At 29.4% G+C, this 23,727-nt stretch overlaps 3 protein-coding genes and 1 long non-coding RNA gene across 5 annotated transcripts in view; 3 read left to right on the top strand and 1 right to left on the bottom strand.

Annotated features, from left to right (window-relative positions):
* The window catches only part of LOC116769926 (serine/arginine repetitive matrix protein 1), a 62,291-nt gene extending 59,234 nt beyond the window's left edge, over positions 1-3,057 (top strand). For both annotated transcript variants that reach the window (XM_061527622.1, XM_032661136.2), the window contains one exon: positions 1,492-3,057. In XM_061527622.1, coding sequence (XP_061383606.1) covers positions 1,492-2,683 — 1,192 coding nt within the window. In that variant the 3' untranslated portion in view covers positions 2,684-3,057. The remainder of the gene's footprint in view (positions 1-1,491) is intronic.
* Positions 3,058-4,984: 1,927 nt separating this feature from the next.
* LOC116770410 (UDP-glycosyltransferase UGT5-like) lies at positions 4,985-9,898 on the top strand. The gene is made up of 5 exons (XM_061527786.1): positions 4,985-5,123; positions 6,579-6,816; positions 7,137-7,735; positions 7,818-8,040; positions 8,237-9,898. The coding sequence occupies exons 1-5, from the start codon at positions 5,121-5,123 to the stop codon at positions 8,740-8,742; spliced, it is 1,569 nt and encodes a 522-aa protein (XP_061383770.1). The 5' UTR covers positions 4,985-5,120; the 3' UTR covers positions 8,743-9,898.
* Positions 9,899-10,102: 204 nt separating this feature from the next.
* On the bottom strand, positions 10,103-16,214 carry LOC133320202 (uncharacterized). Its single transcript, XR_009753636.1, has 4 exons — positions 15,196-16,214; positions 14,207-14,353; positions 13,482-13,597; positions 10,103-11,369 (listed from the first exon to the last, which is right to left on the bottom strand). It is a non-coding gene; the product is annotated as an uncharacterized LOC133320202 (long non-coding RNA).
* Positions 16,215-16,680: 466 nt separating this feature from the next.
* Positions 16,681-20,267, top strand: LOC133320201 (UDP-glycosyltransferase UGT5-like). The gene is made up of 5 exons (XM_061527785.1): positions 16,681-16,805; positions 17,798-18,038; positions 18,437-19,035; positions 19,117-19,339; positions 19,666-20,267. The coding sequence occupies exons 1-5, from the start codon at positions 16,803-16,805 to the stop codon at positions 20,169-20,171; spliced, it is 1,572 nt and encodes a 523-aa protein (XP_061383769.1). The 5' UTR covers positions 16,681-16,802; the 3' UTR covers positions 20,172-20,267.
* The last annotated feature ends 3,460 nt before the right edge of the window (positions 20,268-23,727 follow it).

Here is a 23,727-nt window from a genome sequence, read left to right as displayed (position 1 = left end):
CTAAAATATTTTATTTTCTTTACATTTATTCGAGAATTAAAACTGGCGCTGCAATAGATTTAATTAATTTTCCTTGTGGCATTCTGTTGTGGTATCAATTACAATTTATAATTGTGTCTTTGTATAAAGTACTATTCAAAGACTAGAATATCATTTTAAATTATTAATATGCGAACATTTGAAATGAATAGTATTTAGATTGACAACCGCCGGCAAATAATTCACATATCAAAAAGCCAACTGCCCAAACATTTAAAACTCATATTATTTTTAACTTTATCTAAATCTTAAATAGTTGGAATACATATTTGGTTGCCGCGTAAATTCAAAGATGTTCCGAGTCAATAAAATACGGATATTAAGTTACATAATTAAGACTTTCGTAAATGTAACTCGAAGGTATAAGGTGAGTGAAATAATAAGCGTTTCAAATTCCGATACAAACACTTAAATAACCAGAACAGCCTCAAAGGCTTTCTTTTTGTTATGCAAATTTTAAATAATAAACAAATGTAGAATTTTAACTCTCAACGTTTCTTGCTTATTTTGAAAACAGCGACCAAGTTGCATACTAATTAATCTGTTCTAATCCATATTCTGAAACCGTTTCGTTAAATTGATATTTAACTGGCACTCCTTCAGACTAAAGTTATTTGAAAGAGAAAGTTTAATATTTCTGTATAAATATAGCTTTAAATATTTTAATATTCTACAAAAGGATCAAGTTAGAAAATAAATTTAAACTTTTATATCAGTATTATCTGCTTCGTCAAAACAATCTCGATTAAGGTTAGCTCAATCGAGTTGAGTTGCTTTTCCGGTATCTTGCCATTTTATTCTGCTGTCGTCCTTGCCGTTGACTCGCCCAGTATGGTAAAATAAACGTCGAGCAAAACAGCCCTTATTTAGCTCACTGTGCTGAATTAGTCATGTTTATCTGAAACAGTGAATTAATAAGTATTTGTTTGTAATGACGAATGACTCATTGCAAGAAAATGTTTCCGACAGGTGTAGGTTTCGGTGTCGCATGTAGCCTGTTAGTATCACTGCTTGTTCTAAGTCAAGCGTAATTTCCTGGTTGTTTTTTACAATAAAATTTTTCGTGTCATTTGTAATTGTAAGTCATTAGTGATGGGAGGTAATTTTTTAAACATAAACTTTGATATATAATTATAGTTAAAGTCATAATATTCCCTTTGTATGTTTTTTACTTAGACGTTATTAAGACATCAAAGTCAAATGACCCTAACGTATTTATGATTTTGGCAGCGAAGTGACATAGATGTACTCATTATAATGCAGGTAAACAAAGAGATCGTTAGTGGTGTGGGAGGAGATTCCCCATTGAAACCAATTATATACTAAAACACAATTTATGATTACATTTTTTTATGATACAAGACGATAACAATGAATAATGCGTGGGCGGCTGTATTTTGATCGTAGTTGTTAGATAAAATTTTGATGATAAATTGTTTTGCTACATTACAGGGGACAGTTCTCGAGTACGTTAGGACGGTTCAGTCATTCGACTAGCCGATTGAATCCTAACAGTGAAGTCGAGGAAGATTATATCAGAAGTGCACAGACGCTCCCGCGGAAACTGCACGAGCGCAAGGAAAAGACTTCGGATAAGCCCAGTTCAAGCAAATACTGGCAACGACTTACATCGAATAAACGTTCAACCAGTGCCATTAATATTTCAAATAACGTAGGTTCATCACCAGACGGCAAGATAAACGGGTATCCGCCAGGTCCAGCTAAACCGGCAAGGACCTATAAAGGTCTCAATCGGAGTAAGAGTTTTGCTATGGGAGCTCCTGAACAGGAGACTCATCCCCGATACGTAACTGGTATGAACAGAAATTATTCAACTATGTACAAGTCTAACCCACATCTGAGCAGACTCGATGAAACTCCGGAGCAACTCAAAAGTCCCGGAATAGTTTCAATTATAAACCGAAGTCAACGTGATCTCGCTGATGCTGTTTCCCGAGAAACTGAACGCAGACGTGATGGCTTATTCGGTGCTCGTTATGGTAAAACAATACCAGTAACAAACGGTCATACGAACGGATATAGTAAGTCTTTCGAAGAGCCAGATAAAAAAAAGATTTTCCTCAAAGGACTTCGTGACAGGGCACCGGAATTGTACCAAACATTACATGCGGACGAGGATTCTGATGGAAGCCGTTTGTCTCCACGATACAATACTCCATCACCACATTATAAGGAACGTACTTCGGAAGAGCGTAAAATACCTATTTATAAAACGGACTCAATCAACAGAGAAACGAGTCCTTTCGTGTCTCGTTTAGAAACTAGATTGAAGTCTCCAGCAAATAGGCGTGAGAGTAACAGTAGTGATAATTATTCGGAGACATATCGATACACAACCAGATCCGGAGATCCCGAGCGACCGAGCGTTACGGACACTGTTGAAACTATCAGCAAAAAAGTTATTCCATCAAGAGACGGTCGATCCAAAGAGATCATTGAATCAAGGGAACTCAATTCGGTTACAAAAAGCCGTGGATACAAGGAACCACCGAGTGTAAAATACTATGAAAATGGTTTACGTAACTCGTCCGTTGGATACGAATCTAGAAATGGTGCTGCTCCACTCTACACAGAACGAAGGAGAAGCAATTACAAGGTTGCTGAGAAACTTAGAGATTATTAGATGCTATGAAATGATATATATGTATATATATATTGCCATATTTTTCATATAACATATTAAATTAAACAGACTGATAAGTTCATACATTATATTATTGAGAATATTTTCTATATTAACTGCATTCATTAACATTTTCTTGTTAATTCGATGTTAGTTGCTCTATGTATAAAGTCGTAAAGCTTTACTAATTTTATTGTATCATTATCATTAAGTGATAATTATTCCGTCCAATCTTCCGAATGTTTTTTTATAACTATATAAATGATTATTGATTTGTGAATACTGTAGTTTTTATAACGATTTCGAATATTGTTAGTTTAATAAAATAATTTTAATAAATGTACTCATAAAATAAACGTGTTAATATACACTAATGTATTGTTTTATTTGTATAATTTGTCAATTTGATGCTGATAAATAATTTAATGGCTGGATTTTGTACATTATTATTCCTTTAAGTTTAGCTTTTATAGCTAATAATAAATAAAATAAATTTTCTTGAGTAATCTTTTAATAAAGCGTCAGCTTTCGTATATTTCGTAAGTTGAAATAATAAAAGACACCCTATTAAAGTGCTTCAATAGAATCGAAATGGAAATTTAAATAAAATTTTAAATAAATGTTGTTGTTTAAAAGATTTTGTTACGAGCTTATAGATTTAAATTATATCTGTTTAGGACTAAAAAGAATTTAATTTTATCGAGAACTAAACTAAACATGTTAAATATGAATAATAAAACCGCTTTATAATCAGTAAATTAATACTCGGTACAAAAAAGAAAACAATTATAAGTGTACTAAATAAGATAAAACCTAAGATTAATAATAATTTTTGTCTAAACCTTGTAAATTTTATTTTCTGTCATCTTTAGTATTACGAATATATGTACATATATGTAATTTTAAAATTACGTGATACTTAATATTTGCCCAGGTGGGTAAGTAATAGCACTGTTATTGTAACACCCATTCCTTAATTTGATATAAGAATTAATTAATCATGTAAATTTAGACGGATTTAATGAATTTAAAAAAAAAAACATGATGACTTTTTGTATTACCGTGACTGTGTTAATTTATAAATTAAGCTAGTTATAAACATAACGAAGGATGTTTTATTACTTTGGTCTCTATTAATCTTTGTCATGTCTGTGTACTGCCGTGACATCTCTTGAATTATTTAGGAACTACTTCATAGTTTTATCTACAATAGTGCAATACAGTCAATAGTTGTAACAAAGATGGCGCTTTTTGGTCACGAATACGGTTAAATATAAAATAATAAGTGTAAATAATTGAAACTTAAAACCATGCACATAAATACTTGATTACCTACAAACGTCTTAAATATATAAATATAATAATAAAAATTAGACATTTAGGGTAAACCTTTTAATTAAATAAATAAATATAAATGTCGCATAACTTAGGTAATGCATGTAGTTTTCTTTTACAACAATTGAAAGGGTTTTATATATACAAGTTATAATAAAGTTAATACTACAACAAGTCAATGACTTTTCAGAGCATTTGTTAATTTTAGAGTTTTTAATAATTAAAGACATGTGGAATATGTTCAAAAGGAAATTTGTTTATGATGTACTTAATCAAATTTGTTGTTTAACAATATCTTTTACACGTAAAAATAACTAGGAGTACAACTTTAGCTCCTCATTGAATTTGGTTTGATGTGAAATAAGCACTCCGGGCTGTGTGAGAACATGTTTAACATTTAAGCCGCCACTATGTTCTAGCCATTAGTGTCGTGACCATGGAAACCATGGCTAACCACGGAGGTCATGGTAAATTCAAGGCTATTTGTAAAGTGAAAGGGTTTTCACTGTCTTTGCTGCGTTTCGGATCACTAACTAAACACTGATGTAGGTACATACCTAATTTATTGACATTGTTTTTTTAATTTAACTCTAAATTTGTTTGTTTGGTTTCATGTCATGTTTTACAATATGCGCCAATTAACTTTAACGTATATAATTTACATATAGATTCATCTATTATCTAATATATATTATAATAATTAATTATTATGGAAATGTAAACAATATGCACCGCGTTAATTAGTTTCATTGTACATATAGTAAAATATATTTAAAGTAGGGCACTCATATCAATGGAATAGAAAAAGCTATGAGAAGAACAGTGACCATTATATGTAGAACCCGATCGTGATGTGTTTTGATTAAAGTAATATTTGATAATTAAATAATGTCAACGTGGAGATAACATTAAGAAAATAAATTGAAGCTAAAGGTCATTTGTATCGAGATAATGAATTCTTCTAAGTTGACCATTATAAGTACAAGCTGGTTAGAGAATGAAGGGCACCAAATGCAATAGTTTTGGTAACCTCTCATAGTTTAATAATTGCTTTAGTATTGATACCACGTGTCCGGTGTTCGTGTTTGATTTTGAAATAAAAATGGTAAGTATTCTTTACATTGATAATTTATTTTTTTAGTATCTCCTGCAGTTTTTTCTTCAGCCGTAGATGTCTACTTTAAATTATGTTCAATTTCCACATGTTATATTTTGAATATTTATGTATTATAATAAACTAAGGGTTTCGAGAGTTATGGCTCGCCGATCAGTAGTCGTGTTTAAATAATTTAAATTCTATATTTAATAATTTCTAATGTTCTAACTCATTATTAAAAAAAACACTTAATTTTTTTTGTTATTGGGTTCAATTTATATTTTCTTCAATAAATATTCCTTTATTTTATAACATATTTAGCTTTTTTTGAAAGCATGGATTGATAAATAATTTTATTAACGTTAAATTGATTTTCATTTCGTAATATTTCGTCCTACGAGGTCGCTTTAATTTAGAGCCATGTCATGTCATCAAAGCTTATCAATATGGATCGGAAACAGGAATAAAAAATTCTTCATTACTTCCTGTATTCAAATAAAATAATATCTAATCTTAAATAGCCGTGTTTATACAAACTAAAACGGTTTGCAGCGAGATGAAAATCGACTCGATTCGCCTTATAACCAAATAATAGTGAAATAAATATATATAAGTATTGTATAAAGAAGAATATTATTACATAGCAGGGAAATTGTTGGAAAACACTAGGTACGCTGTATATAATATTTGCCTTCATTTAATTTCCAATCATTGATGCGTTTATACCTTTAATTCCCGGTCACCCTTACACCCTTCGCCCGTTAGAGCAAGCTTTCTTATACTAGAGATTTTGTGCTGTCAATATTATTCAAATGAAAACTTTATAATAGATAGTTTTGTTAGATATTGTAATGGAACCGATGTCTGTGAGGTTCTAACGGTAGCAGCGTTCGGCGAGAGTTATTCCGATGCCTAAAAAAATAAAAAAGTTATTAAAATTGGTCAAAGCTTCCATCCGTTATAATATCGGTACCAAATTGAATTTTCCGTGGAGTTGCAATTGATTTTACCTTTTCATTAGAAAGTGCTAACCGTACTCCGAAAGTCTCACATATTTTTAGGCTGTTTCAGAAACTCCTAAAAATAATATCATTAACTTAATTTATCCAGAAAGTGAAGCATTTTATTTACAGAGTTAATACTTTATAATAATTTCGATGCACATCCTTTAGATTTTAGTTTAAATTACTACCGTTATCTGCGTTTTGCATTTTTTAATTGATACAAATATATATGCTATGCATTTGTAATTTAATCATATTCAAGTAAACCCTTTTATTAACCATTATCATCGAAATCTAACTTAGAATCTGATTTCAAGTAACTAGAATGTGTAAAAAATTTTGACAACATAACGGCTGAGATTGTGGCTTGTAAATATATTTTTTTAAATTATTTCTTCAAGAATTTGGATAGACATACAAAATTTTGTCGTAGAAATAAAATTATTATTATTTTTTTTAGGCGAAACTACATTCAGTTTTATTTTTGATTTTTCTAACAAAACTCTCGGACTCGGCGAACATACTTTACGTGATGCCATTCTCTGCGACATCTCATTACATAATGTTGAAACCGATCGGAACAGAACTAGCTTGGAGAGGACACAACGTCACTGTTATTACTTCAATAAGAGACAACAACCCTCCTCCCAACTATCATCAGATTTTAGTTAATGATACAAAAATGTGGGACCTTCTTGGTAAGTTATATCTTTATAAGAATTTAATTAGTTTAGCTTTTGGGGACGAGGGAGATTTTTAAGGCGCAAGAGTTTTCTTAAATATTAACCTAATTGAATAATTTTATGTTAGATTTTTGGGTACTAACCAATTTTTTGAAAAACAAACAGATGATTTTAATTCTCTATTTCTTTGAGAATGAATAGACTTCTCCTAGTAGTTATAATAAAAACCTTTATGACTCAGTCACTCCTTAGCATGGCATATCGTTTTCACAATATATTTTGGGTCTCACAATTTTTGTGCAAGAGATTTATAAATCATAAATTATTTTTTTCAGGTGTGGAGAGACCTAACATTTTTACTATGGTGGATTTAAGCCCCGAAGAATTTCACAGCAAAATTATATGGCCTGGCGGAATAGCTTATACAGAAAATGTTTTTCAGTCACATGAATTTATAAACTTTTTAAAGAAAGATAATGTTTTTGATCTAGTTATAAGTGAACAGTTCTTTCAAGAAGCACTTTATGCTCTCGCTTATAAATATAAAGCACCTCTAGTACTAGTCACGACTTTTGGAAATTGCATGAGACACAATTATATAACAAGAAATCCTTTACAAATGGCTACAGTCACGTCAGAACTACTAGTTGTAGAAGATCCTACAAGCTTTTGGGGAAGACTGCGTAATTTGTTATTCAATGTTTACGATTATACTTTTTGGAGGTATTGGTATTTGGAGGAGCAAGAGAAATTAGTACGAAAGTATTTACCAGAATTGACCGGTAAAGTACCTTCATTGTACGAAATGCAAAAAGAAACTGCTTTGATGTTGATTAATAGCCACTTTAGCTATGACACACCTGCAGCAATTTTACCAAATATAGTTGAAATCGGTGGACTTCATTTTACAAAAAGTAACTTAAGCCTTCCCGAGGTATGTTTAAAATATATGGTAAAAACTGTATAAAGAATAATATGGGTTAACATACTATTTATATCTTTAAAAATTTTTTAAGGATCTTCAAAAGCTCTTGGACGAAGCACAGGAAGGTGTTGTTTATGTTAACTTTGGTTCAAATGTAAGAAGTATTGAATTACCGGTAGAAAAGAAGAATGCTTTTTTAAATGTATTTCGCCAGTTGAAACAAACTGTGTTGTGGAAATGGGAAGATGATGTGTTAGATGACAAACCGTCCAATTTATTTACCCGTAAATGGTTTCCTCAAAAGGAAATTCTTCGTAAGTGAATTTATAAAAAATAAATAATATGATTCATATGCTTTTAACTAAGAAAATATGCTACATCTGATATTTTTATTAAATTAAAAACTGAGACTTATATAACTTCTGACGAGCATACTAACTTTTACAACAGTGCTTTAAAATATATAAGTAATAAGTAGTTCATTTAATAAATGTTGGTTCATAATTCCAGAGCATCCTAATATAAAAATGTTTGTCTGCCATGGTGGTTTGATTGGAATGCAAGAGGCTATAATCAATGGAGTTCCTGTCGTCGGTGTGCCAATATTTGGTGATCAATTTAACAATTTATTGCTAGCTCAAGAAGCGGGTTTCGGTAAACTCTTAATGTACCATGATATAAACGAAAAAACATTGAGTGCAGTTCTCAATGAAGTGCTCTATAATGCTTCCTACATGGAAACTGCCAAAGAAGTCTCCCGTAGATTTCTGGACAGACCTTTATCTCCTATGGATACAGCTATTTATTGGCTTGAATATGTAATTAGAAATAAGGGAGCGGAATATTTAAAGAATCCTGCTCGTAACTTGAGTTGGATTGCTTATAATATGCTTGATGTATATTCATTTATAGCTATAATTTTAATAGTAATAATGTGTGTCTTTATAAAATCGTGGTTTTGTATAAAGGCGTCAATAACTTGTAAGCAAATATCAAAATCTAAAAAGCAGTCATAACAAAGTTTTTAGGTAGTGTTCATATATGTAAAATTTCATAAAATTATATATAAATTTCACAAATAAATTTCAAAACAAAACGAAAAATTCTTGCTGTGCTTGCAGATACTAATGAGAACAGTGATGCAAAGGTGTAATGGTATTTTTTTTTCAAATAGTCAATAACGTCTCTTGTATAGACTTAGATGTCAACGAGAAACACGCATAATATGATCCCTGTTCAGATATTCAGAATTAGATATAATTCAATCGACTCCCGGAAATTATATCATATGCTAATAGCAGTTTCCGTTTATTCTTAATATAAATTACAGTTATGCTAATTGGAGGAATTTCAAAGCCTCGGTTACAAAGGAACCCAAACAATTATTGGTCTGATGGGCACAAAAGCAGTTCCATGAAATAATTTTCTGTGAACTGTAGACTGTAGTGTTAATGTTGAATTTTTCACTATTTATTTCATAACAGTGTTGATTGACAAATACTGTACAAAATTCAAGATGATTTCATTTTTTCTTCAAGGTAAATGACATAAAAATTATAAAATACATTGAAGGAAATCTTAGTTTGTTAAGCATTAGTAGACGTGCAGTTGTTATTATTATTACTAATTGTATAAATGAAGAATTATACAGAATTAAGTTATAGAAAATTGTATACCTACTATTAAAATATTGTCCTAGATGTAATTCCGAGTTGTGTTATTTGAGTTTACTTGATTATCTTATAGGTATTTTATCTTATAACACTGTTTTGTTACGTTATCAGATCTGTTCATTTGAATAACGAAATTTAGATCATCGCTGAAAATTTTAATGATAGTATTTTTTAATTATCAATTCACACGATGCTGGTTTGAACTTCGTATTGTTTGATGTTTTTATAAATTATTATTATGTGTAAGTTGAGAAGAGTTGGTGGAAATGTGTGTAGTATCTTTTCATATATTACAATGTATAGTTATATAGACTATGTCTTATTTCACTAAGGAACTAATATTTTATATGAAAATAGATAAATCGAAACAGGTTTTTTTTTAGTTTGATTACAATCCTTTTATAGATTAAAACTATACTTATAATTTGGTATATTCTATATTGCTATTTAACTTATATCGTTTAATATATGAAATGGTCATTCATTAAATAATTAAATATGCGGTTTAATTAGTCTTCAAACTAAAAATAAATAACAATTGCATAAAAATAATGATACCTAAGATATTTCTAAATATTCATTTAAATAAAACTAATATATTCGGATGTACTAGCCGTTTTTAATTATTTTAAACTACGTGCTCCCGACGTTTTTTCATTTTTCATTTCGGGTATTTTTCATCTCGTCTACCCGTGATCACGGTTGCTGAGAAGTAACAGAAACTTCGTGAGTATGTTGTTTAAAATTATATAAAAACTCGTAGTACGTCCGATAATATTAGTTTTAGTAGTATAAAAACATTGAGCGTCGGCTCAAGTGTGTATAAGACGAGAACGGCCACTCATGCTGTAATTTTTTACTTATAGAGGACAAATCTAACTTAAGTAGGTTAGCATGATGTACATATTCATTAATATTACTACAAATAGGATCTATTTAATTCAAACCAGTAAAAGAACCGAATAATTTATTTTGTTTTATAAATAGACTACCGAAGTTTTTAGGACGGATCTTCAAACGAGCAATATAAACCTTATGTACCTGCTTTTTAATTAGAGAGTGGAATGTTTGCTTTTATATATTTTTTTATTTGGGACGGTTAAAACTTCTATCTCATTTAGCTTAATAAGCCTTAGATTAAAGTTTAGGCAAGATATAAAAGGTTTGTATGTCTCGAACACATACAAAACAAAGTAATTAAAATTCATTCACAGATTTATTGGGACCAGTCTTGATTTTAACGGCTTAATGGATATTACAGTTTAATTCAACTTTATTTTTATATTTGCGTTTATTTTAAATGTAAATTTATAGACCTTTAACATTTCCCGTCACATGATGCTGGAACTGATGAGAAATTACTCACTTAAAGTTATTGCTGTAACTGCAATAGTGTAAAAGCACATTTATTCAATAGCTGTTCTATATGTTTGCTTCTTTATAAACATTTTTATTTATTTATACATTTTTTTTAATTTTCAAAAATTACAAACTGGAGACTTAATGTTTACTATTTGCTATTATTTGTTTTCCTAATAAGCAAAGTTACTTCACTTGGATACATTGGATATCGGACTGTATAAAAATAAAATTAAATATATGAACAAATAATTTATTTATATAGGTATTATAAGACTTGTTGTTTGACGTTTGTGTTGATTGTCTATTACTTAAATCTTCTAAATAAATGTATGACGTAGTATTTACAGTATCTTCATAAGGTAGTATCCAAATAGTTAGACAATTAGCACACAATATATATAAGGATATAATTATCGAAATTACTCCATGAATCCTGTTTCTGTCCGATCAATATGAGAATATCTTGTTAGCTCAGGACGAGGGCTTCTATAAACTCTCAACATACCAAGACATTAACGAGGAAACTTTGAGTGGTACGCTCTATAAAGAGCTTATACTTTATATAGAAATTACCGAAGAAATTTCTCGAAATTGTACGAACTGTACACCTGGAACATGTATTTAAATAAAGAATCATTGTTCATATATGAACATAAAAGTTAAATCTTCTATGACGTGAATTTAGTGTGAAATAGTTTTCATATTAGGATGTAGGGTATACAAACATTGCAGAGGATAACAAATAACAATAACGCTGTCCTAATTAGAACAGCTACCAGGGAATACATTTCTGATTAATGACACATACAGTATGCTTTTGAAAGTTTTATACATATAATTTAAATTTAGGATGAAACATCGGATTTCGTACTCTATCTAGGCAGCTTTTTACACGCATTTGGAATATTGCCTATAAAACTATGTGGGTCAGATATTCATTGGAATATACCATATATGTCATGGTCTAAAGTATATAATGCGTAATACAAAAAAATAAAGTTCTTCAAACGCCTATAGACAAAATTACAGGATGTCCATAATATAGGTAATCGTTTGACAATAATTTTTTTCTTATTTTTGAAGTCTTCAATATTATGTTAATACTCGTATAAATTATGTTTTTATGCTTATTATTAGGTTCAAACTTTTTCCTTTAAATAATAAGGAAGAGAACCAGAAAGACTCGTACTTTTTATCGTTAAGTATTTTGATCACTACTTTAATTAGAGAGCGTTACATTAATTATTCTTTAAAGAATATACGGTGTACTCTATCCACAATACTTTAATAATATAAATAAGAATGTCACTAAAATATAGCTAAAATTAGTCAAGAAATCCAAGCAAGATCCAGAAGAACATTTCCAAGTCCAACGAGAAGAAAAGAAGAAGCCAAAAGACGGAGAACTAACTGTCTACATTCAAAAAGTTAGCAAGTAACAAACATCACATTCATTACTTATGTATGCATAACACTGATAGTATAAATATTTTTAGAGGTATAAGAATTAGGGTTATATATAGGAAAGGCAACAAGTTCTCTAATTTTAGAATCGTCAGCATACAAATACCAGCATTAAACATAACTGATGTTATTCTCGTATCAATGTTCTATGTGTCATATATTGATGTTACAAAATTTGTTTTTAATATATACTTGTAATGTACTGTATTAAACTTTTCTCTCTTGGTGATAATTAAAAGAGCTAAATTTTATAATATTGATGATAAGTGTTTTACTTTTAACATGGTTTCCATGATGAAATTAAATTTTGCATATCTTTATTGTAATTGTTTGTCTCCTGATATACTTACTTCTAGTCTATTTACATAGGCATCAGTATTATGTTCTCCATTAATATCAATAACGGACTTGAAAATATTTTATGAATCCTTATTTTAGTTTCAATTTCTCATTTTTATAGGCACAAACGAAGCGTAAAAACTAAGTAGGTATCTAAAACATCCGACTCAAGTAAAGTACATATCTATTACTTCTAGATTTGATTAGATAATTGTCGAAAGTCAAAATTCCATAGTCTAAATACAAGTTATTAGTTAATAAAGTGACAATGCATCAGATACAAGATCTCCTAGTAATGTTTGCGATATACATTACACACGACTCACCAACAGGACATGATAAAAGATTAAAATATATAAAAATACAAAAAAAATCTATACATTACTGAATTTCTACGTAACAGAAACCGTGATCTTAAATAATATTTAATATATATATATTACTTTAAAAAATGTTACGTATACACATATGTGTATACGTAACATTTTTTAAAGTTTGTATTTAAATATCCGTCACGTATGTTTTGTGTCATCGCTGCTGTCAAAATAATAGTTTATTATTTTGTATAAAATAAATTACCTCATTGCCTTGGTGAGCTTTTACATAACGTTAAGGGAAATCCGTTCAGTATTATTGTGTTGTCAAATGTAATTAAGTGTTACTGATATGTAATAAACTTACTTAGTAGTTTAATTTAACGCAAAATTTAAAAATTCATTTCACAATTAAAATTAATATAAAATTGACTTGAATGGATTTTAAATTAGTATTTACTTGTAGAAAGATCACTAAAGGCTTAAAATTATTAAAAACTATCGAAAAGTGTTACATATTTTTACTGTTTTGCACATTAATAAAATCCAATCCCCCATAACTGAAAGTCATGCTCAGGACCCAAAACTTAGGCATAGAATTACCTGTTAGAGCGACGAGGGTAACTTTTATATCTGGGATTCGTTCTTCTTGATCTATCGTCATAGTTTCTTGTATAACCGAGACAGCGTATGAATTTTATATGCATTAACCTCTGTAACTGAGATAACATTGTTTTGTTTGTTTACTTACTTATTCTTATTGTACCCGTAAATTCATTTTAACTCAAATTTAACTCAAAGACCTTCGGTTTTAGTTTTGCTGTAATATCATACAGAATTTACTAAAATACTATCATCTAAAAGACATAATTTAATTATTAATTACTCTTTTATAAGTGAAATAACCTATATAGGTTATCAGAATATCTGACTTCTATTAATGGGCCCTTCTGTAAATGAGATGTTTATTTATACCTGAATATCTGAGACACTATTTAAGTGGAATTCCTTTATAATTTTAACTTTGCAGATCTCGTTGACGTCTCTCTTAATCAGATTTCACTGTATTATATCACTTATTTGATTATTATTTTAATATGATTTATTAAATTAATTATTATTATTTATGTAGCAGAATGGCTTAGTGAAGAAATCTTAAATTTTATCATTCTTTTTATGTCAAAATGCAAACGAGTAGACGGCGTACATGATGGAAGGTAATCAACGTCGCCGCCTATGGAGATCTGCAATATAAGGGATGTTGCGGATGCGTTGCCGACCTTGATTGTGGAAGAGGGAAAAAAGGGTGAGTGAATAAGGCAACTCACTCATCGGACGAAGCGCAGCCATTAAAGACTACTTCACACCGATCTTCTGTGAGAGGGTCGTACTTCCCCGGTCGCGCCAGCCCATGTTCGAACTGTAGTAACTTGACCAGAAATAGGCTCCACTGTTTTCTTCCTTTGCCCCTTTACCTATGGTATAAAGTAGTAGCTTTACAACAATGTTAATTTGATTTTGATCTTAATAGTATTATTATAGCAATCATTGCCTTTTATACTATGTCCTGGTAACATTCATTGAACTGGAATTATCAAATCAATATAATCTATTTAAAATATTTGATTTGAGGCTATACGCTATGATAATATAAAAAATTATACTAATTTATATATGTATAGATAGATTCATAGTAATCTATCATCTACATATGTATTTAGATATAGATTAATAACCTTAGATATTTATTAAATTCTATTTCATTGATTATACACGGAAATTCTCATTGAAACTTATATACATATATTTTAAAAAGCTGCGACTACCACATTAATTAAAGGAATAGTTACAAAATAAACACTCTGGTAGGTATAAAAAAATATTAACTTACTTTAGCGTCATTCGACACGTACACTACACGAACGTATTAATAATATGAAAATTATAATGAAGTTAACAACGCCTACATTGTTAATTTCATGAGGCATTTTATATAAAGTCATAAAGATATTGTCAAAAACAAAGAAAACATTCCCATATGTTAAGTATTGGTTTAAATGGTGTTAGAACTTTAGTTTTAATAGCAACTACTTTCGGGTGTTTTAATAAAACGGTTTATTGTGATATTTAATTAACATTTAATCACTGGCTTTAATATTGATAGCTTTCAGTTATTTTAATAAAACATAATATTACTTTATCACAATCACAATTACATATAAATGTATAAAATTTCAACACACTATCACATTTTACTAATTAATTCAGTTAGTGAAATGTTAATAGCTAGAACATTGTGCAAAGACAAAATACCTACAAAGAGTAAGCCCTAGTTCAAACACAGTATGTATTCAAAATTTAGTGCACACTTGATGAAGGCTTCGCCGACCATACGATGGGAATTGACTGACGGTTTTAAAAATGGCAGTCGTTTTTAAAAACTACCCTCTTATAGTTTCTATTTACATTTGCAACAGTGAGTCAATTCACAAATTAATTTAAATGAATACTCGCGAAAATCTTAGATCTCATCACAAATTAATATTAACATTTATTAAACAATATACTACTACAAATCAGTAAAATCATAACTATATGTAACACATTTGTACATATATATACAGAAATTGAAGTTTAACATCGCAAGCAGCATTCATTTTATTAATGTGGACATTATTCTTTGTCTATTTAAACCAGCCTTGGCTACTGTTCTGTAAGTAGACGTAACAGTATAACTTAACATATACCCTAAACTAAAATCACACGCTAATTTCAGTTTCTATTATTTCTAACTATAAATCATAATTAGGTTAAGCGTGTGACGTTAATAGCCTTGTTTGTAATACAGCTTCGGACATTGATTTAGAGTGTAAATTAGTTTTAATCAATTCACTAGAATTTAAATTTCTAGGAAAATTTTACATGACTGCATTTTTTTTATTTATTTGCAATTTTTAAGAAGTTGACGTCAGCAATGCTGCCGTCACTATCACTGTTTTTAACAGTCGGCTTATCCATTTTCCATTTTCATTTAACTAATAAAACACTCACAAACACTTTTACTACTTTATTTCAGACTTTAACTTGCACTTGTAACTAGATAACCTTCCTCCTGAATGGCTCTCACACTACCGTGTGCCTTCTGCCAACGTTTGCGAATATAAATGATCTTTGTGAAATCATCGCATTTACTCTTCATGCATCTTAGTTATTTAAATAAGCACAAAACATTACATGAGTTTTAGTTATTAATAATTTAAACATCCAATCTTTATATTTTATAGAAAACATAATTTATTAACCTATGATCTATATTACGAATTGATAACTACTTAATTTTCTTTTTAATAAAAGTCACAAAATGACTTATGTTCACATATTACAAATCACGGTACCAATTAACATTTACTGTTCTTTAAAACAAATAATACAACGATCTGTAGAACAAATAATTTTGTTAAAGAAATCACTAACGCCTTGACATTGATTATGACACGTCTAGCCTCTGAAGTAAAATACTTATGAAACAACTATCCCTTATGGTTTTAAATGTCGTTGCGCCGACATATGTATATATTTTTTCAAATTAAATATTTTAAAAACTTTTAAAGCAACTTTGTATTAATTTGACAATAATAATTTAGTATCATATTATCCGTGGGTACTTTACAATGTTTATCAGTGAGTGACAATTTTGTTGAAAGTTTTATTAGCAATACTGAAACATTGATAATAAAATGAGTAAATAGTAGCATCTGTATAGAGATATTAATACAAAATCTACGTCAGTAATGTTTGTTTACTGGGTATATATCGTGTATGTACCTATAGTATTCTACAATGAACACTTTAAAACGAAATAGTTTGGCAACAGTGTATTCGTTGCTCTAATATCGATAGTACGTGTTCATTATTTATAATATAATGGTAAGTGTTATTTACATTTGATCTTTTTATATATTTTTTTTTTGTTTTCTTTGACATTAATTCTCCATTTTACAGAGAGTTTAATAATGGGCATTAGTAAAATATATGGTGTTGTAATTTTCAGCCTTCTTCATGATTTTAGTGTCAGTTATTTTCATATTACATTTGGCATAAAATCGCACTCACATTGTGTTCCTCGTTGCTGAACGTTGACCGCCCTCTGCCCCTTGGACTTGGCATTATTTTGGCTTGCCCCTTGGCTTTTATGTATATATAAATATATATATTTTTTTATTACATTCAATTTTCTTTGGGATAGCGATTTCATCAATGTGTTAAAATGTATAGTTTTTTATAACTTAAAAAATGATGGTCCCATGAAACAGAAGCTTCGTTTAGTTCATTCAGAAAATTTGAAGAAAGTATTTGAATTATTCGGTATAATGTAATGAATAAACGTGATATATTATATGACATGTTATATCATTTCGTCATGAATAAATGCGTAAAATAATATTATATAAATAAAATAATATTATTCACCTCTATCTTGATTTAGATATTCCTCTATATGGATTGTAGAACACGCTTTAATATAGTTTAAGCTAATATAATATTTTAACTATAATTGTATTAGATGGAAAATATACAGCAACATCGTGTTTATTTTTCAACTGGGATTTGTTAGCTGGAAAAGTAATATTCAAGACAGACTCTGCATTTAAAACACAGCCAACTGAAAATTTTAAAAATTCTAACTGTGAATGTTTCATATGGGACCAAAATTAATTCATTAATTTGGATTTTAGGTTTAAATAAGACATTTTTTTTAATTAAAATAATTTAACTTTGAATTTTCAAAGGTATTTCGTTTTCGGTGTGGCAAAAAAAAAAGAATGTATCTCTTTTTTGATGATTGGATTCTTTGTTTTAGTCGCCATAACTGTATTTATAATTTTTTGGTTACTTATTGTGATAACATTGGATTTCAGGTGCAGACATTATGTGTTTTAACATTTCTTACGTTTTTCACAAAACTCTCGGACTCGGCGAACATACTTTACGTGATGCCATTCTCTGCGACATCTCATTACATAATGTTGAAACCGATCGGAACAGAACTAGCTCGGAGAGGACACAACGTCACTGTTATCACTTCAATAAGAGACAACAACCCTCCTCCCAACTATCATCAGATTTTAGTTAATGATACAAAGATATGGGACCTTCTTGGTGAGTACATACATTTGAAATATTATCCAAAATGTTCTTTCTTATTATGATATTCTATTTTTTTATGCTATCGACATACATGCCTTATCAAGTTCTGAATATTTTCATTGGTTTTTTCGAAACGTTATCGGTATATACATCATTATCAGTTGATTTGCTTGTGAGAACTACAGTTAGACTAATTGAGGAAGATACAACAAATATTTAATGAGCTGTTATTATGTCGAGTTTTAAAACAGGAAGAACAGCGTTTCACCTTTCGGTGAAAATATTCAAAAGAGTCAAAAATGGTTTCATTCAGATCAATTAAATCATAAAATGTTTTAACATTGTTTTTTGGCACAAGTTATATATTAGAACTATAGTAAGAATAAACCAGAGTTAACATATTTTTACAGGTATCGAGCGACCTGTTGTTTTTAGTATGGTGGATTTAAGTACAGAAGAATTGTACAATAAAATTGTATGGCCCGGGTTAATAGCTTTCACAGAACTTACATTCAAATCCCGTGAATTTATGACTTTTTTAAAAAAAGATAATGCTTTTGATCTCGTCATAAGTGAACAGTTCTATCATGAAGCGTTGTATGCTCTGGCTTATAAATATAATGCACCTCTAGCGCTAGTCACGACTTTTGGAAATTGCATGAGACACAATTATATTACTGGAAATCCTTTACAAATGGCTACAGTTATGGGAGAGCTACTCGTTGTAGAAGATCCTACAAGCTTTTGGGGAAGATTTCGTAATTTGTATTTCAATGTTTATCACTATATTTTTTGGAGGTATTGGTTTCTGGAGGAGCAAGAGAAATTGGTAAGAAAATATTTACCAGAATTGACTGGAAAAGTACCTTCGTTGTACGAAATGCAAAAAGAAACTGCTTTGATGTTGATTAATAGCCACTTTAGCTATGACACACCTGCAGCAATTTTACCGAATATAGTTGAAATCGGTGGACTTCATTTTACAAAAAGTAACTTAAGCCTTCCCAAGGTATGTTTAAAATATATGGTAGAAACTGTATAAAGAATAATATGGGTTAACATACTATTTATATCTTTTGAATTTTTTTAGGATCTCCAAAAGCTCTTGGATGAAGCACAGGAAGGTGTTGTTTATGTTAACTTTGGTTCAAATGTAAGAAGTATTGAATTACCGGTAGAAAAGAAAAATGCTTTTTTAAATGTATTTCGCCAGTTGAAACAAACTGTGTTGTGGAAATGGGAAGATGATGTGTTAGATGACAAACCGTCCAATTTATTTACCCGTAAATGGTTTCCTCAAAAGGATATTCTCCGTAAGATTTCTGTTACACACATAATGTATTTATCTTAACACACATTATCATTTTAAAAGGGTATAAAATTCTTTATTGTTTAAATAAATATTAAAATACAAACTATTTGTTAAGGTCTTTTGGTAAATCTTTCATCCCGATGCAACACAATAAACACAAATCTTAAACTTTAAAGCATAACCACACATAAAAATGTTGCTTCCAAAGGAGCGTGGTTATATTTTACAAAGTTTCATCTAAATATATAAAGTTTTACGTAATTGAAAGTTATATGTGAAAAAGGAAATGGAATAGATAAAATGATTTATTTTAGTTCCCCTTTTCAGAACATCCTAATATCAAAGTGTTTGTCTCCCATGGTGGTTTGATTGGAATGCAAGAAGCTATAATCAATGGAGTTCCTGTCGTAGGTGTTCCTGTATTTGGTGATCAATTTAATAATGTTTTGCTAGCTCAAGAAGCAGGTTTCGGTAAACTCTTAATGTACCATGATATAAACGAAAAAACATTGAGTGCAGTGCTCAATGAAGTGCTCTATAATTCTTCCTACAAGGAAACCGCCAAAGAAGTCTCCCGTAGATTTCTGGACAGACCTTTATCTCCTATGGATACAGCTATTTTTTGGCTGGAATATGTTATAAGAAATAAGGGAGCGGAATATATGAAGAATCCTGCTCGTAAGTTGAGTTGGATTGCTTATAATATGCTTGATGTATATTTATTTCTAGCTATAATTTTCATAATAATAATATGTGTCTTTATAAAATTATGTTTGTACAGTAAAAATCTCTTCACTGTAATGAAGGTATCAAAATCTAAAAAAATTGTGTAGCTATATAAAATACAAAAAAAAAAATACGACGACTTTTTAACTTCACAAGCTTTTTTTTCAATGAAACAGTTTGTTATTATTTTATTTACTACTTTAATGTGGTGTCTATTAATGAATGATTGTATGTAAAATTCATGTGATATCCTTGTATTTTTAAATTTTGGACTTGTAAATATAATAATAATGTTAAAAACACTTAAAACAAAATTTAAATTCACACCTTGTGAATAGATCAAAATATATTATTTCAGCAGTACACAAAACATACATTCACATAAATGAAGTTAGGTTTTTGAAAATATCTCTAAAGATCTAGTTAATGCTAGTATAAAAACTCTCCCAAATACAAATTTGGCTGCAATCGAAGACAGTATCATCGAGTTCCTTAAATTTTGCCAAGGTGTTGAGTGTTCCTAGACAGTCTATGCAAATATAATGTTTAAGGCCTCAAGTATAACTTTTTTTACTATTGGGAATAATCAACAAAAACTAAAGCTTTATTCCACGTAATTATTAAGTTTGGTTGATATAGAAATAATATAATTTTGAATTTGAATAACAAAAATATTCGAAGCAAGAGAATTAATAATATAAACACAAAGTATCATGCCATCTTAGCTTCCCTAATAAAGTCAAAATAATACGAGAGAGATTTATCAGTCCGTATGCACCCTGTAAGTTTCGAGAAAGTAGCTCCGAAATCAATCTACTACTGATATTCACATGTTAATAGAATATAACAGGAATGGACTGATTTAATAATCAGTGCTATTAAACCAATTGCTGAAATCAAGTAGATATAATATTGTGGCATTTATTGTCCCTGTGCAACATTAATTAGAGCTTTAGACAAATATCACATTTTTTTTTCAAAGGAAAAATAAATTAGAAATTAGAATCAGATATAATATTGTAAGGTTTTTAGGCAAATTCGAAAATGTTTCTTAATCTGAGGATCTTCACAGGACATTAGGAAATATGGAGAATTTTAAAATGTGGGTTTAATTTTACTTTTAATACTAGAACGACAAGTGAGGCTAGGTAAGAGTTGCAAGTGAGGAAAAATGTATGGGTCACGTTTTCTATCGCCGCTGTTGCTTACCCTTCTTGAAGAGAACTTTTTTTTGAGTTGAGCGATACAATAAAAAATATTTTGAGTACATGCGAGAAAAAATCATCGGGCAACACCTTTGAATAAATGAAGAGTGAAAATTTTGTCTCCGTGGAATTAACGACTGCCCGTGTGGAACGGAAGATTCGTTATCTACAAGAAATATGATGGTAATTGAAAACTAACATCGGCTTAACTTATTCCTTTTTTAAATTTAATTTTGACTACAATGTATGCTTAAGTAGTTTTGTAGTGTTTTTTGACTATCAGGCGAGCGTGAAACGCACCCTTTATAACTAACTTAACTACTAAAAATATCTCCATATTATGTAGTGACGCTGTTCACGCCTTATTTCTAAATGTGGCGTCTTTTTCGTTTCTAAAAAATATATCACAGCGGTTTGGAAACTTAAGAAAATTGATCGTCTTCCTACATTAAAAAATTATTTTACCTCGTTTTAAGCTTAACTAAATTTGATGATGAACAAGGGGATTTCTTATGAAATGGGTTAAAAATGTCTTAAAGGTCATCAATCAGATATATCACTTACTGAGATTATTAAATTTATTTCTCTATTATTACCAACGGTCGCTGAACCTAAAATATAGGTATACCTCCTTATTGATCATTTTCATCAGGTTTAATATTAAAATGATTGTAAATTTTAAGGGTGAAATAATAGATCACAAATGGAAAAATTTACAACAGAATCACTCATTACGCTTATTAACTCATACATATAACGATGCATGTTTAAATGGGTGTAAAATACTATATATGGTTTTGGTCTGAGTTGAAATCTTGTTTTTTCTTATCTGAATGTTTCATTGTGCAAACATCTAAATCTGAAATCGCATATTCATCCTTTACGTACATATGTGTTTAGGCTACGGCGGGGATCATCGGGGCTATTTTGTTTGTTTTGTTAGTTTATTACAGTCGAAACAAGGCTTTCAATTGTGTTGGATTTGATATTTTTATCGGAATATAAAAAAAAATGTCAGTAATATTTAACTTCACGCAGCGGTGGATTTACACTAGGGGCAGTCGGGGCAAGTGCCCAGGGCGGCAAATGTTTTAGGGTGGCAAAATTTTGAAAGTGATAAAAATTTTTTTTTTAGTTTTATCGAGATTCCCCAATATAATTAATTAATTCTATTAATTTATAATTTTTTGTTTAATTGATAATTCAAGAAATTCAATTCATTCATTATTTATGAATTGTAATTTTGGCACTTTTTTAGTAAAAATTAATAATCAAAATGATTTAATCAATTTGTTTCCTTGGAGATTTCAAATAATAATCGATTTTTATATTTTCTGGAATTAAAGAAATTTAATTAGTATTTATTTTTGAAAAATTTAAAAAATTTCAGAATTATTTTTTGCATTTCTTAAAACATCAACTTTAACAATCAATCAATTAAAAAAAATGTTATAAGTTATCGATTTCACTTATTAATTTTAATTTAAAAGAAAAATCGTATATTTTTTACACGCTTTTTATTAGCTTCACTTGTATGTATGTTTGTATGTTTGTAACCGACTTCTTTGGGCTCGATGTTGACCCACTTTAAACGGCCAGATTTCGTTCAAACTTTGTAGATTTATCGAGGACCGATGACAATACACTAATTTGGTAAAATTATTCCATTTTTCAATTTGCAAAATATGATTTTTGTAAATTTATATAATTTTCATCTATAGTCGATACGGTAAGAAACTTAATTTTAATTTATTATAATTTTTCTCTACAGCCGATAAGACAGGACTTGATGTTAATTTTAATTTCCAATAATTATCTTTAGCCGATTTCTGTAATATTGACAAATTTTCGAATACTAAGGAGAATTTTCATTCTACAAAACAAATAATAGTTTGAAAAAACTAAAAAATCACACTTTTATAAATAAACCAAACTAAAAAGTAAAAAATAAATAATAGTTTAAAAAAACTCAAAACACGCTTTTTATAGAAAATCAAACTAAAAAATAGAAAATAAATTTAAATAAAGAATATTGTTAAAAATTTCAATAAATATAAATTAATAATAATGTGAATAAAAAAAAATTATTTTATTTAAAAAAAATTGTAAAAAGAAAATGAATTTTTCTGTGCCATTGATTTTAGATAAAAATTATAGCTTCTATAGTGCACACCAACTGTTAAGTTGGAAGACAACCTACGATGTGTATCAGCTGAAATCTCCGCTACTTTTCAAGTTATATTGTCGTAAAATATGGAAAAATATAAGTATATGTATGAAATAACCTGATAGTTTCAATATATAACATTAGTTTTCATACCTTAAAAAAATTATTAAAAAATCAGCATGAAAACGTCTTTCTACACGTATTTCCCCCCTTAAGTAAAATTCTAGTAATAGGGCGGACTTTTTTCCGGTGCCCAGGAGCGGCATTGAGTTTAAATCCGGCCCTGGACTT

This window comes from Danaus plexippus (assembly GCF_018135715.1).
Source record: "Danaus plexippus chromosome 13 unlocalized genomic scaffold, MEX_DaPlex mxdp_15, whole genome shotgun sequence".
In the NCBI taxonomy this organism is placed as follows: domain Eukaryota; kingdom Metazoa; phylum Arthropoda; class Insecta; order Lepidoptera; family Nymphalidae; genus Danaus; species Danaus plexippus.
Note: the sequence above shows the minus strand (reverse complement) of the source record. Positions and strands in the feature narration are given on the sequence as shown.

Coding starts and splice junctions, on each gene's coding strand:
- LOC116770410 (XM_061527786.1), top strand. Junction 6,817..7,136: donor AAAAATGTGGGACCTTCTTG/GTAAGTTATATC, acceptor TATTTTTTTCAG/GTGTGGAGAGACCTAACATT. Junction 7,736..7,817: donor GTAACTTAAGCCTTCCCGAG/GTATGTTTAAAA, acceptor AAATTTTTTAAG/GATCTTCAAAAGCTCTTGGA.
- LOC133320201 (XM_061527785.1), top strand. Junction 18,039..18,436: donor AAAGATATGGGACCTTCTTG/GTGAGTACATAC, acceptor ATATTTTTACAG/GTATCGAGCGACCTGTTGTT. Junction 19,036..19,116: donor GTAACTTAAGCCTTCCCAAG/GTATGTTTAAAA, acceptor GAATTTTTTTAG/GATCTCCAAAAGCTCTTGGA.